The sequence below is a fragment of the Melospiza georgiana genome, chromosome Z (assembly GCF_028018845.1).
Source record: "Melospiza georgiana isolate bMelGeo1 chromosome Z, bMelGeo1.pri, whole genome shotgun sequence".
NCBI lineage: Eukaryota > Metazoa > Chordata > Aves > Passeriformes > Passerellidae > Melospiza > Melospiza georgiana.
Genome location: NC_080465.1, coordinates 53,923,804 through 53,939,217, shown reverse-complemented (window position 1 = coordinate 53,939,217; position 15,414 = coordinate 53,923,804). Strand labels below are relative to the sequence as shown.

At 39.4% G+C, this 15,414-nt stretch overlaps 1 protein-coding gene across 1 annotated transcript in view; it reads left to right on the top strand.

The window, feature by feature from the left end:
- Window positions 1-14,083, top strand: part of LOC131095739 (3'-5' RNA helicase YTHDC2-like) — a 30,945-nt gene extending 16,862 nt beyond the window's left edge. The window contains exons 18-30 of the mRNA XM_058043809.1: window positions 150-255; window positions 392-511; window positions 853-1,125; window positions 1,627-1,753; window positions 2,225-2,430; window positions 3,112-3,307; window positions 4,433-4,542; window positions 5,983-6,272; window positions 6,671-6,848; window positions 7,834-8,037; window positions 12,058-12,240; window positions 13,342-13,441; window positions 13,603-14,083. Coding sequence (XP_057899792.1) covers window positions 150-255; window positions 392-511; window positions 853-1,125; window positions 1,627-1,753; window positions 2,225-2,430; window positions 3,112-3,307; window positions 4,433-4,542; window positions 5,983-6,272; window positions 6,671-6,848; window positions 7,834-8,037; window positions 12,058-12,240; window positions 13,342-13,431 — 2,083 coding nt within the window. The 3' untranslated portion in view covers window positions 13,432-13,441; window positions 13,603-14,083. The remainder of the gene's footprint in view (window positions 1-149; window positions 256-391; window positions 512-852; window positions 1,126-1,626; window positions 1,754-2,224; window positions 2,431-3,111; window positions 3,308-4,432; window positions 4,543-5,982; window positions 6,273-6,670; window positions 6,849-7,833; window positions 8,038-12,057; window positions 12,241-13,341; window positions 13,442-13,602) is intronic.
- The last annotated feature ends 1,331 nt before the right edge of the window (window positions 14,084-15,414 follow it).

Below are 15,414 nucleotides of genomic sequence, written 5' to 3'. Positions count from 1 at the left end.
AACTCTCACTTTGCGTGTGACTTATAACACTTTCTTCATGGAAGTGCTTCTGCTTTTCCATTCTGAGTTTCTGTGTCTGTTTGTTGACTTTTGGTTTTATTTTTAGAAAGAAACCTAATTTTCACAATTTCCCATATTTTATTTTCAAGGGCTGGGCGCTGTCAGCCTGGAGTCTGTTTTCGTCTCTTCAGCAGGCTCCGATTTCAGAATATGTTGGAATTTCAGTCTCCAGAACTTCTCAGAATGCCGCTTCAGGTGCATGTTCAGTTAGAAATTATAACTTAAAAAAATCGAATGTCATCAAACCATACTATTAATTGCAACAAATCATGTGTTTGGGCATTGTTTCCAAATCTTGGTGATCATTTTTGTTCTGCCTTTTAACTTGCAGGAGATTTGTTTGTACACAAAACTTCTGGCTCCAATTAATTGTCCAATTGTAGACTTTCTCATGAAAGCTCCTGATCCTCCGCCTGCTGTAACTGTGAGAAATGCTGTGCATATGCTTAAGGTCAGAAAAGGAATAGATTTAGATGGTAATTGTGTTTGATTCCAAATTTGTGGTGTACCAGTCTATCTTACTGACTTCAGTTTGTACTGAAGCTGTTTTTAATTACTTAAGGATGTTCTGAATTTTTGTTGATTGTTTTCATTTTGTGTGTGGGGATGTGTTTTTCCATGTCAAGGAAAGAGAATGCTTCAAAGTCTTGTCTGTGTTAATAGTTTGACTTGCTTTATTAGTGTTTGGAAACAAGACTAGTTGATGTCCACTATTCACATCTTCTGCTTTCATTGTAAATTGATTTTGTCCACTGTACCCGGCCCCCTCTCTGTTTGTTTGTTTATAAACAGACCATAGATGCCATGGACCCTTGGGAAGATCTTACTGAGCTTGGTTATCACCTCACTGAATTACCTGTAGAGCCACACCTTGGTAAAATGGTGTTGTATGCTGTAGTTCTGAAGTGCCTGGATCCTGTTCTGACCATTGCCTGTGCTCTTGCCTGCCAAGACCCTTTTGTGCTGCCCACGCTGGCCTCCCAGAAGCGTGCGGCCATGCTGTGCAGGAAGCGTTTCGCTGCCGGGACGTTCAGTGACCACATGGCCCTGCTCAGGGCTTTCCAGGTAATACTTCATTTCAGGGAGGGCTAATCACAGTAGATCACCCAATCAAGGGAAATAATGTAGCACTCTACTTGGATGTAGAGTGGTGGACAATGATTAAGTCCTTGGAGAAGACTATTTTTGCCTAGTGCCTTTGCTGTGTATTGGACTCATAAATTTGTGAGGGAACACTTTTTGTAGTATGTTTGGTTGATATTTTCAAACCTTAGAAAATTCTGAATGTTCCAACAATGTGCCTCTTTACATCCTACTACACTGAACTTCAAATCATGATATTAATGTAATGATCTTTATTTATTGTTTTAACTTGACATAATCATCATTGTAATGAACACGTAAGGAGAACCTAATTCTTGAACAGAAAAAAGGATCTGGTTTGATACATTTACTTTTAGAGGGGGTTTTGCATTCATTTTATTGACATAAATGTAATCTTTTATAAAAATGCAGTTTTTAGTTTTAGCCTATCAAGTTAATAGGCGAATGTAAAAACATTTTCAGGCATGGCAGAAGGCACGCAGTGATGGCTGGGAGAGAGCCTTCTGTGAAAAGAACTTCCTATCCCAAGCCACAATGGAAATCATTGTAGGAATGAGAACACAGTTGCTTGGCCAGCTTAGAGCCTCAGGTAAAGAACTTGGAAAAATTTTAATTAAATGTTTAATGTTTAAATGTTGTTTTAAAGTCAAGCATATAGAAATTGTAACAAAAATCATGTTCACTGGTGTAATTTTCCTTACTTAATTTGAAATGCACCTTTATGTACACATTCATGCAGGGTATGGTGTAGATGAGGAAGTGTGGCTGATATAACTGAAAAACCCTCATTTCCACTTGTCACCGCATTTCATGTTTTAATAAATTATTCCCATAGGAAATGTCTTTCTGTTGTAGAAAATAGTGATATTCTGTGTTAGTATGAAACCTCTTATCAGGAAGGATTTCAGTGTAGTGGTTTCTTCCTGGTGATGTTAACGTTGGCAGTACAACAGGTTGAAAAATGCAATAAATAATTGTTTATTTCACCTTTAGTTTGTAACTGCTTTTGACAACCAAACACAAGCTAACATGGCGCTGTTTTGTTTTGTTCTTTTGTCAGGTTTTGTGAGAGCCAGAGGAGGAGCTGATATTAGAGATGTTAATACTAACTCTGAGAACTGGGCTGTAATTAAAGCTGCCTTAGTGGCTGGGATGTATCCCAATCTTGTGCATGTAGACAGAGAAAGCCTGGTGTTGACTGAACCAAAGGAGAAGAAAGTGCGATTTCATCCTACCTCTGTTCTTGGTCAGTCTCAGTATAAAAAGGTAAAATCACTTTAAATTCATAGTTCAAGAAAAAGAGCACTAAAATCTATCACATGTTTTAGAAATGTCTTTTTCTAGTTGTCAGTACTTTAAAAGCAGTATGGGCATTTAACACTACAGCTTTAGAAAATACTGTTCTACCCAGCTGATAGAATTGGAGGTGATTTATTTTTCCATTGTTTCAAGTAGTCCTTTTTCTAGATGGAACAAGGCAAAATGCCAAAAAAACACCCCAGTTATAAGATTGTTTTAAAAATAGAATTATCCCTATTCTTAAAAGCAAGAAGTTCTTCTCTGAAACTTTTTTTTTAACATTCGTTTTTAAAGCAAAATATTTTATCATGGTAAGATAATTTGTGAATCTGGTTGAATTCTCTCACACTTTTTTTTGCATGTATATTTTTATATGTATATAATTATACGTGCATTTATTTCTCAAAAGATAGAATCATGTAATGGTTTGGGTTGGAAGGGACCTTAAAGCTTATCTCATTCTAGCCCCTGCCACAGGCAGGGACACCTCTGACTCTTCCAGGTTGCTCAGAACCTCACCCAGTCTGGCCTTGAACACTGCCAGGTTGAGGCATCCACAGTGTCTCTGGATAAAATGAGAAATATGTTAAAATTTACATTAATTACAGTAAACAGTGTAATAGCCTAGTCTTACCTGCTCTTGCACAGATTGCCCCAGCAAATGGACAAGCTGCAGCCATCCAGGCCCTCCCTACAGACTGGCTTATATATGATGAAATGACAAGAGCTCACAAGACAGCAAACATCAGGTGCTGCTCTGTTGTGACACCTGTCACCGTGTCCCTCTTCTGTGGACCAGCCAGGCTGCCAAGTAATGCCCTGCAGGCATCTTCATCCTTTCGAGGTACACTGGAGTCTGGATTTGGAATGTTTCCACTGCTATACATTAGTGTGTGACAAGGAAAGCTTATTTTTCAGTAATATTTAATACATAATGGCTGATTCTGAAAACAACAGTGTTATAATTCCTGTACCTATTCAGGAATAGTTTGTAGGTTCTGTAATAAATCTCTCAGTTTTGGGATTCCTTACATTTTCAGGTCCATAAATTACACAGTTCTGGGAGTCTCAGAAACTACAGTATAGTTTCTAAGGAAAGAATGCAGCCACAATGTCTAATGATAATAATGATACTGAGATGTGTAGTATGTATGTTCTTTTTCTACAGACTACTTTATTTGATACATTGAACCAGATTTTTCAAACTGAATAATTTAGAAATAATCGATGTGGCAAACAAGTCATGTTGCTTCTAGCTGACACATGCATTTTCAAGATATGTTCCACTGATAATTTTTTATGTCAATTAACTGTACCATAAACTTTAAGTAATAGAGAATATATAGAAATTTTCTTTTTTTTTCTTATTTGATTCGTGTTGAATTGGAAGCAAAAATAACTGCTGCTAGTTCTCATAGTTGGAATCAAACTAAAAGTCCAACCTATTTCTGAAGCTTTCCTGTCTTGCTTTTAAATTGTTAACCTTAGAGTAGTGTTCATGGTGATTGAATTGCACTTCAGAAAAATAAGGATTCCTAATCAATAGCCATATGTATTATATGTATATTTTTTCCTTACGAAGTCTTTAAATCTGCTGTTTTACGAGGAAATAGAGCCACGTGTGCTTTTGCAAACAGCTTTAGGCAAAAGTTGGGCAGTGGCTTGTGAATACTGGTGAGGGTGCATGAGTTGAGTCCGATCATATCAGTACAGGTTTTTACATAGTAGAACCTACAGCAGGTTTGGCTACTTGATTGCTGCTAACTGGAGTAAAGACTTTTCGGTGTGTTTGCAGAAAAGAAGAGGTAGTTTTACAAATGTTTACATTTTAAAGTCAATTTTAGAAGGGAAAATATTATTGCTGTTAATACAGTAGTGTTAGTTTATTTGTATATAAGTAGAAATAATACTAATAATAAAAGTAGAAATAATACTACTACTAATAATAATACTTTTATCTTTAATTCAGGAGGAGGGGTATCTAATGATAGCAGTGACAGTGAAATGGAGGACAAAACAACTGCTAATCTGGCACTACTGAAGCTGGATGAATGGCTCCATCTCAAACTGGACCCTGAGGTAAGTAAGAAATCAGTCCTAGGTTTGCTTCATGTAGAAGAATTGTAAAAAGATATGAAAAGGTTTTTGTAACATTTGAGTAGCCAAGAATTTTCTCTAAGAATGTCATGGTCCATTTGGTCTCAAACTACATACTCAGTGATTTAACCTTTACTTCATGAGTTCATCAAGAATTAAAGGGCTTCAATCCCCTTTGGCAAAGAGGTGTCTGTCGCTTGAACTTGTGTATTCAGCATCCAAGTTGCAATGTTTCATAACCTATCACCCATACCTTTCAATTATTTTACCTGTGAGCAAAAGGAAAGAAAATAATTAGTCATTTAAGTCAACAGTGAGAGTGCTTGTTCTTCCTCCATCTTGGTGTGGGTGTCCTGTCTATCACACGAGGGAGCAGGAAAGCCTCAGCAGTGCAGATGCTGTTGGATCTCCTTCAAAAACTTTCTGGGCTGTATGATGTTTTATATGTCTGAGCTTGGCAGTTTTGTCCCTTTCCTCAAGTCAGCAGATTCTGAAGAGACTGCCAGACAAAAGATAATGGCTGCAAGGGACAGCAAACTGCAGGTGACAGTGGCTGCATAAGGGTCCTTCTGCTGCTTCTGGCCTCCTGTCCTGCCTGCATGGTGCTCCATCAGGCTATAGCAGGAGCTGGGATCGCCAGAATCTGAGCAGGAGCTGAGAGAACAGTCACATTGGCATATTGCGTCCTTCTTTCTGTGCAAGAGTAACCAAAATCAGATCAAAAAAGGAGCACTTGAAGCTGGATTTGCTGAAAGAAAGTTGCCATCAGATTTTGTAAGGATAAATATAAACCTCTTTGAAATTGAAGTCTTTATGTCATTGAGGAGCTGTGGCTATGGTAGGAGTAGTTTATGGGTCATGAAACACAATTTCACCAGCTCTAATAATAATACTGTCTCTCCTAGACATGTCCAAAAGTGTGATTTTTTAAAAATTTATTTTAATGGAAGCATTTCTGATAACGTGGGAATTAGACTATAGTCTTCTGAATTTAGTAATCACATTTAAGCAGATGTCTGTGTAAAAAAAATATCACTTAGAGCTCTTTTCCCTCAAGTATGACTAAAGAGTGCATGAGTGGAGACTGATTTGAGAGGAAGGACATAAAGCATGAAAGGATTGGGTTTTCTCAAAAGATAAAAAGGAAAAAAAAAGTCTGTGGATTTACAGTACAAAGCTAAGTTTAGTACAGAGCTAAATGAAATGTTTCAAAAATTACCTTGCACCCAAGGAAAAGAAAGTAAATTAACATTTAGTTTAAATATGGATTATTCCCCTTCCCCAAGACCTTAGTCCTGCCTTTCATTTTGGGCCCTGTTTATATTAGAATGCCAGGTGCTGCCTGATAGGAAAAAGATAGGGTCCTCTTACCTGTCTAATCTAATTTTCATCAGCATTTAACAGAATTTGAACCCATTACAGGCTGCTGGTATGCTGTTGCAACTCAGGCAGAAGTGGCACAGTTTGTTCCTGCGTCGTATGCGAGCTCCTTCTAAACCATGGTCTCAGGTTGATGAAACAACTGTAAGAGCAATTACAGCTGTTCTGAGTGCTGAAGAACAGTCTGCAGGTCTCCAGCAGCCTTCAGGAATCGGCCAGAGACCAAGACCTGTGACTTGTGAAGAACTTCCTTTGGCATCTACATGGAAGTCCGCCAACAGCAGAAAAAGCACAACAGAAACGGAATTGTCTGACTCCTCTAATGCTGAAAAGTAAGATATTGAGGTCTTCTGCTCACTGTAGGTTGCAAATTATGTATACAAGCATCACTTAAATTTCTGCTAGTAATAAGGAGGTGGAAATGGTGGAAATGCAGTTCAAAGGTGTTATACTGTTATATACATTGTAATCCCATAAAGAAGTATTTCATACCTGGGCCTGCTTTTTTGAGAGAGCAGTCAGGAATATTGTCCATGAATTGCAATGTTTGAGAAGTAGTAGAAGAGGTTTAACAGTAGCATTAAAAAGCAATGCATGATCGGTATGGCTTTTTTAGTTAGGGTTTAATAGATTTTGTAGTTTCTGTAATACATGTGGTCATGCAGTAGGCTGACAGGTCGATGTAAATTGTTCAGTGACTGCTTGTGAAACTCAAGGCACGTCTTTTTAGGGTTTCAGTGAAATCTACATCTCCTGCACTCCACCAGCCAAAGAAGTACAAAGAAAAAGACCTTTTGCTCTCCAAACGATCCTCAGATGACAGATCAGCTCAGTCCTCAGTGAAGCCTGCAGACAGCAGTAGCTATTCCAGCCCCAGTGCTAGTCCTTCTTCTCCGGTGTCTGGAAAGGTAGAGTTCTCTAACATATCACCCTGCTCTTCAAAAGTAATAGAATTCCTTGCTGATATCATTCTGCAATTAGGTATTTTACTGATAAATTAGGAACCTAACTTAACTTTTAATTTATAACAGCTGCATAATACTTCCTTCTGGAACTTAAAGTCTAGACTAATTATCCTTGTTTCACTAGTTTAATACAGTAAAAATAATTTGTCATCTGCTGAGGTAAAGCTATCCAAATTAGAAAAAACGAGATTTAAAAAAAACCCCTTGTTCTAATGAATGTGTATTAGTTTTTTTCAACTAAATAAGTATATTATACAAACACTTCTGAAGGTTTTGGATTCTGCTTTTTTCTGTTTCTGTAATAGCATAATTGATACTGTATCTGTGATACCTGCCTTACTATGACTGCTTGGGGTTTTTGTGATAGTTATTTTAACAAAGCACACATTTTAAATGAGACTGTTGTCATAGTTGTCCCTATATACTTGAATAGTAGACTGCAGTAACACTAAAGAGATCATTGAGAGGAAACATCATGGATTTATTGGAGGATTTAGTAATTCCTCTTGAATCTTTCAGCTTTTAAATTAAGACAGTGTAAAAGGAAGAAAACATGTTTCCTGAATGTAGAAATACAAGTAGTGCTGTAGGCTGTACTCTTGGATGATTAATTTTGGTGTCATCTCAAGGTGTGTCAGACTTAAACTAATTATAATTAATAGTAGACTTTTTAATCCTGTTCTGCTTTACTTGTTTTCTGCCCCTTATGGATTAATTATTATTTTGAAAAGTGCTTTAAAAATGTAAAATAGATATGAAATACATTTCAAAGCCATTTTGGACAGGACTAGCTGATAGATTTTATGTTTCTTCTAGAACCTGGAGGAGGAAGGGAGGAGCACAGTCAAGGGATTTCTGTCCTTGTATGTGAAACTTCAGAAATAAAGCCTGGTTTATTGTACTTAATAATTTAATTTATTTCTTCCAGGGTTGCAAATCTCCTTCACCAAGACAAAATATGCCAGTTCGATACTTTATAATGAAAAGTAGCAACTTGCAAAACATTGATATTTCTCAACAGAAAGGAATATGGTCCACTACACCAAGTAATGAACGGAAACTGAATGGAGCCTTTTGGGAGAGCAGCATGGTTTACTTAATATTTTCTGTTCAAGGGTCTGGATGCTTTCAGGTGGGTCTTAATCTTATAGCAGTGGTTGATGGTTTAGGAGGATGCAGCAAATGACTGTGTGTGGTGTGGACAGCTTTGCTTATGGCTTCTGACTTTCTGAGAAGCAGAGCAATGTGCAAATGTCTGTGCTTGCTGAAGAAAGAGTATTTCAAAGCTGCGATGGAATTTTCTCCAAACATCATGAGTAAGAAAAATATTTGTACCATACATTAATCCTCTAAAACAACAACCACCAGAAACAAAAATCCTAACAAAGTAGGGGATTGCTGCTGTTTGCATGCAAAAAATGTGTATTGTAAGTGAGCAAGCACTTACTGTCAAGTCACAGCTCTCTAAAGCCAAGAAATTCACACATTTCTTTATTATAATTTTGATTAAAACTGGTTTTATTCACTTCCAATTAGGAAGCTGGCCATGATTCTTGGAGGTCGCTTGGGGCAGAGTGATCACGAAATAATAGAGTTCTCAATATTTGGTGAAGTCAGGAAAAGCACCAGTAAAACTCTTGCATTGGACTTCCGGAGGGCAGACTTTGGCCTGTTTAGGAGACTTATTCAGAGCGTTCCTTGGGAAGCAGTCCTAAAAAACAAAGGAGTTCAGGAAGGGTGGGCATACCTCAAAACACAGATCTTGAGGACACAGGCACAGACCATCCCTGTGTCCTGAAAGATCAGTCAGCGGGGTAAACGTCCAGCCTGGCTGGGCAAGGAGATTTTGGAGGAACTTAGGAATAAAAAGAGGATGTATCAGCGTTGGAAGAAGGGTCAGGTCTCTAAGGAAGTATTCAAGAAGGCTGCTAGAGCATGCAGAAAAAAAATTAGGGAGGCCAAAGCTCAGTTTGAACTTAGAATGGCAACTTCTGTAAAGGATAATAAAAAAAGTTTTTACAAATACATTAATGGTAGAAGGAAAGGTAAGACCAGCCTTTGTTCTTTATTGGACAAAGGAGGGTACTTAGTATCTGAAGATAAGGAAAAGGCAGAAGTGCTTAATGCCTATTTTGCCTCAGTTTTTAGTGGGAAGATGACTTGCCCTCAAGACACCTGCCCGCCTGGGCTGGTTGATGGTGTCAGGGAGCAGAATGGCCCCCCATTATCCAAGAGGAGGCAGTCATTGAACTACTGAAATGCTTGGATACTCATAAATCTATGGGACCAGACGGGATCCACCCCAGGGTAATGAGAGAGCTGGCAAACGAGCTTGCAAAGCCACTCTCCATCATTTACCAACAGTCATGGCTCACTGGTGAGGTTCCGGATGACTGGAAGCTGGCCAGTGTGATACCCATTTACAAAAAAGGTGCAAAGGAAGATCCTGGTAATTATAGACCAGTCAGCCTGACCTCAGTACCTGGCAAAATAATGGAACAGTTTATATTATGCGCCATCGTGTAAAATTTACAAGATGGCCAGGGAATCAGACCCAGCCAGCATGGATTTAGGAGGGGTAGGTCATGTTTGACCAACCTGGTCACCTTTTATGACCAGGTAACCCGCCTAGTGGATGCAGGAAAGGCTGTAGATGTTGTTTACTTGGATTTCAGCAAGGCCTTTGACGCTGTCTCCCACAGCATTCTCCTAGACAAGCTGGTAGGCCGTGGCTTGGACAGGAGCACTCTTTGCTGGGTTCAGAACTGGCTGCATGGCCGGGCCCAGAGAGTGGTGGTGAATGGTGCTGCATCCAGCTGGCGACCAGTCACCAGTGGTGTCCCTCAGGGATCTGTGCTGGGGCCAGTTCTGTTTAATATTTTCATTGATGACATGGATGAGGGTTTAGAGTCTTTATTAGCAAATTTGCAGATGACACTGAGCTGGGAATGTGTGTTGATCTGTTAGAGGGATGTAGGGCTTTGCAGAGGGACTTGGAACGGTTGGATGGATGGGCAGAATCTAATGGGATGAAGTTCAAGAAGTCCAAGTGCCGAGTCCTGCACTTTGGCCACAATAACCCCCTGCACTGATATAAGCTAGGGACGGTGTGGCTGGACAGTGCTCAGGTGGAAAGGGACCTGGGGGTGCTGGTTGACAGTCGGCTGAGCATGAGCCAGCAGTGTGCCCAGGTGGCCATAAGACCAATGGCATCCTGGCCAGTATCAGGAACGGTGTGGCCAGCAGGAGCAGGGAGGTCATTCTTCCCGTGTACTCAGCACTGGTGAGGCCTCACCTGGAGTATTGCGTCCAGTTCTGGGCCCCTCACTTTAGGAGGGACGTTGAGATGCTTGAGCGTGTCCAAAGGAGAGCAACGAGGCTGGTGAGGGGCTTGGAGCACAAGCCATATGAAGAACGACTGAGGGAGCTGGGGTTGTTCAGCCTGGAGAAAAGGAGATTCAGGGGTGACCTTACCACTCTCTTCAACTTCCTGAAGGGTGGCTGTGGTGAGCTGGGCGTCGGTCTCTTTCTCTGGGCAACAACAGACAAGAACAAGAGGACAGTCTCAAGCTGCACCAAGGGAGATACAGGCTAGAATTAAGGAGGAAGTATTTTACAGAAAGAGTGATCAAATACTGGAATCATCTACCCAGGGAGGTGGTGGAGTCACCATCCCTCGAAGAGTTTAAAAAAAGACTGGATGTGGCACTTGGTGCCATGATCTAGTTGAGGTGTTAGAACATGGGTTGGACTCGATGATCTTACAGGTCTCTTCCAACCTAGAATTTCTGTGATTCTTGCAGAGCTCTGTCTTGACTTCATATTCAGTGAGATATTTGTCAACAGTTTTTTGGTCAAATCTGTGGTCAATTTGAAGTAAAAACTTGACCTGGTAATGCAAAGTTGCAGGTTAGCTGTGATTCAGCTAAATTGAGTTGTTCCAGGTAAAGAAATTTCAATTTACTTCTTCATATAAGTTAGTTATAAAAGTCAGCTGAAATTAAAATCTAATGAACCAATCAAAACACAGCTGTCTTGGCAATACCACTGAAGGACTGCTGTGACATATTACATATGATGGTTTGGCAAATGCAGATACTGGAAAGTAATTTTCAGCAAGTCAGTTGACACTGAAAATGGGCCGTTGCACTGGTCCTCTCAGACAAGAAAGTGGGGAAGAGAAGACACCCTCAAGTCAGGAGTGTAGGTGGTTGACCTTGCCCTTTCCTTCCAGTTTTGACAGTGCACTGCACCCTCATGGGAATGTGAGATTAACTTCCCTATTAATCTTCTCTTGTCCCAACTGTCTCTTTCTATTCTATTCTGTGTTTATTTTTTCCTCTGTTCCTTTTATTAATTCTCATTTAAGTCTGGCTTGAACTATCTAGGACTGCTTCTCTTACAACAGCAGTGTGTGCTGGTAATTTACTGAACTGCATCTTTTGGACTGCTAAGTCCTAAATGGCATAAATACACCTGAATGGTGTATTGATATGTTGTGTGGGGGGTTGTGTTTGCTTTCAGTTTGTTTGGTGTGTGGGTAAATCATAGTATCCTTAAGTAAGTTAGATGCTGTCTCAGGTTGGGGATTTCATTCATTTTCTTTTTGAATACTTGTTGTGTTGGAATTTCATCCGGCTTCACTAAAGCAGGAAATAAAAGCAACTTTGACTTCTTTCTTTGAAGAACAGCTACAGTCTCCTAATTCTGTGTGAAAGTTAACATAGAGGGAGCATGAGAAGGAACAAATGGATTTCTGCAAAAATTACCTAAAAGTAACAAGCAAGATGAATATCTAATGGACTGTTCTATAGTAGAATATTAATCTCAACTTCCTTCTTCTTCAGGTGGTTATGCAACAGCTTTTTAATCTGTTACAAAGCTCATAAAACCTTTCGTGATAATTTTGTCATTGAGAGACATTCCTTATGGTCAAACCCTACAAGGCATATTTGAAGTGGAAAAAGAAGTGATTCTCCTAACTTTCTGGATGTAAACATTTTGGAAGCTCTAGCTTCGTGGTGGAGAATGTGTGAATCACTTTGAAATTACTTTGAAAGTTTCATAGGAAGTTTGGTTATTTATCTCATTCCACCATAGACAGATATGGCCTCATTATGTTTGTTCTTTCATATTTCAATTTTTGTCCCAGGGTTTTGCTAGAATGGGTTCAGCGATTGGGTGTGAGAAAAGTCAAGACTGGGGATCTGCTGGTTTTGGAGGAGTATTTAAGGTGGACTGGATCCGAAAAGAAAGCATTCCTTTTCAGTTTGCACACCATTTGCTCAACCCATGGAATGACAGTAAGAAAGTACAGATAAGTAGGGATGGCCAGGTAATGTTACTCTCTTCTGAAGTTTTCTTTATTTGGTTGAATGTATTTGCTGTATTTTTTATTAGCTTGTTCAGCCTTGACATTTATCTCCACTTGTTTGTGTATCTGCTGATCTGAATTCACAGTTCATTAGTGTATTGTACCTTCAGCTAATGCAGAATTACTGCTGAAGTAATGGAAACTTCTGATAAAATCAAAAGTTTCTTGCTTATGTGTTAAAAATTTTATTTAAAGGTGGATGCTTCCAAAAAGAAGTTGTTTGGTTTGATTTTTAGTTTGTAATTTAGTTCTGGAGGTTTGTTCCCTATTTGCTTGAGATGTGTTCTCTTAGATAGTCTGTTACACCCAAATAACTGTTCAAAATTATTAATTTTTTTCTGTAAAGCCTGAATAGAATCCTGAGGTTTAAGGTAGAGTGAAGCTTAGGACAGTTCTTGTACTTTTTACAGCTCTAAAAATGCAACTAGAAAAAGCCAAAGAATTGGTACAAAATTTCTGTGTGGCAGTTTCTGCCCACTCCCCATCCCCTCCCTGAACATCTCCTTAAGGATTCAAGAGCTAAAGTTTTTGTTTTACTTTCTCTCCTTCACATCCTCTCTCCAGCTGTAAGAAACTGGAGGAAAGGAGAAGTACAAGGAAAGGATGGCCACTGTATTTCCTGTGACCTCTGTTTCCATATTCTCCACCACACTTGATGGAATTCAGCTTAAAAGATGTGGAAAATAATGATCTCTAGTTACTAAGTGACTGATCTGTGGGAGGTACAAAGTGTCTGGCGCATCTGTTCTTGTGTATGGTGGTAGGGTGTTCACTGGGAATTGTCTTTGTGAGAACTGACAATTCACTGTCAATGAAAACACCCCAAACAGCCTGTAGGCCAGGATGGCTTGTGAAAGTTTTTACCTCTTGCTCAGCCCTAGTAAGAATACCTTGCTTTGCTGCGAGTTCTAATGTTTGTCCCAATAGCAAAAGAGATGAGCTCTTCCAGAAGGGTTGAAAGCAATAACCAGCAACGTCATCTAACAATTCAGTAATAAATAGTTTCTATATGCTCCGTAGTAGCAGTGCAGTTAACTTCCCTGATTTCCTGATCATTTCTAGGAGCTGGAACCACAAGTTGGAGAGCAGTTGCTGCAGCTTTGGGACCGTATTCCATTGTCAGGAAAAAAACTGACTGAGCACACCAAGTAATGTGACAGAGGTAGTTTTCCATGCATTGCTTGCTGGTTTTGTGGTAGAAGAAGACCCATGCAGATACAGTGTATCATCACAGTACTGTCTTTTCTTTATAGCTTGTGGAAGAGCAAGTACACTTGGTACTAAATATTCTATTCATTTTGATTTTTTTCTCACTTGGTTTAGGTTGTTGAAACGTCAGCCATGAGAACCAGCAGCATATCTACAATAAAGATGAGGAAGAAGGTGACGCAACAGCCTCCTGACATTCTTCCTCATGCTGGGCAGCTAGAAATGGAAAAATAAGAGGGAATTGTGTTATTTTCAGTGTTTACTTGCCAGCCTGTTTTTTGACTGAGTTGGTTTTTTTACAGGAGTGTGCAGTTGATACTTGAAAATACAGTTAAGTTGAAAACAAAGTTTGAAACAAGGGACCTCATGTAAGTTGTCTGTGGGTTTAAGATAGCATAACAGACAGTTTAGGTATGCAGTTTACAGTTAAAGCTTACTCAACCCAGTAAAAGGTATGAGAATGTAAATGTTAATTAATCAGTCTTGTGGTTCAGTTAAAAAAAAATACTAACTCCAAATATGCTGAAAGGCTCCTTAAGTGTACTTCCACATCCACAGTGCAAGAGAGCAGAATATATTCATACAAATAACTAAGCAGCTGGAAATGTTAATTTTTAATTTATTTAAAGATAATTTTTAAAAATTTGTTTATATTTATTTTATTTTGGTTTTGTTTGTATTTATTTATTTATGTTTTATTTATTGTTAAATTTAATTATTTTAAATTAATTTAATTTAAATGGAAAAGAAGGAGCATGAGACTTTTGAGATTGGGTGCATCCACTGATGTTTCTAGTTTCAGTTACTTTTCACCTTTAAGACGTGACTCACCTTTGAGAAGCTGAAACAGTCTTTCAGAGGCCTGTGGCCAAGTGGTACTTCAGGCAGTGTTACAAGATTTGTATTTCTTTAAAAAACAATAAAAATCTTTAGCAGTACAATTTCCTTGATCATTTAACATTGTCTTCATGTTTTTTTTGAAGTTGTTTCTTTTTCTTCCACACCACTGCTATCTTGGTTTATTTGGCTTTTTCTTAGTCCTTAACATACTGTACTGCAAGGCTGGTATAAATGGGTGTGATCACTGTCAGCAGTGTTTGTGGTCATTCTTAGGTTAAACCAAGATTTCTTTCTGCTTCTGAGCCTCCACCTGTTTCCTTTTGTCTGTTCAGGATATTACCCCATGCATTCATTTTGCATTCTGTATGGTGACTTCCACACATGAGCCATCAGTTCGACCTTTGCCAAGACTCACTGGGTGCCTGTAAGGCTGGTATGCCCAAGAAATAGTTTCTCAAGACAGTGCATAGAAGGGAGGCATGAGGCTCTTCCTGCCTTTTACAGTACTTGCAGGCCTGTGCCCATCCAGGAATGTGGGGCAGTACTGCCGTGTACAGATTTACAGGGCCCTGTGCACTCTAGAGACAGAACTGATACAGAGAGGGAGCACGGGCAAGTGTAAAGTTTGGCTAACCAGCCGAATGGTACTTCTGCAGCTTGATGGTAAAAAGAAGAGTCCAGCCATAGCATTTGCATTCCACAAGCCACTGGCCAGCATAGGTCGCTTGTGTGGAGAAGAGATTGTACCCTGCTGCCTGACAGATGTGGTCATGTAAGTCTTTGTATGCTCAGATGTTAGATGCAGCCCAGTCATGGTGGATTGTGTAATATTATTATCACCCAAATAACTGTACTACTGACCTGTATTTTCTCATGCACTGCATTCAGATGTGGACTGATTGTCCCTTAAGCTGTTGGTCTGGTGTCTGTAACCATCTACTTTTAGCAGGGCTGCCTAAAGCCCTTACCTTCTGGTAGCAGAAGTGGATTGCCACTTTCTGTGATGATTCCAACAATATCAGCCTCCAGAAGAATTCCAGCCCTACCGCATAATTTTTAGAGACACCTGACCTGCCTGTGAGTGTG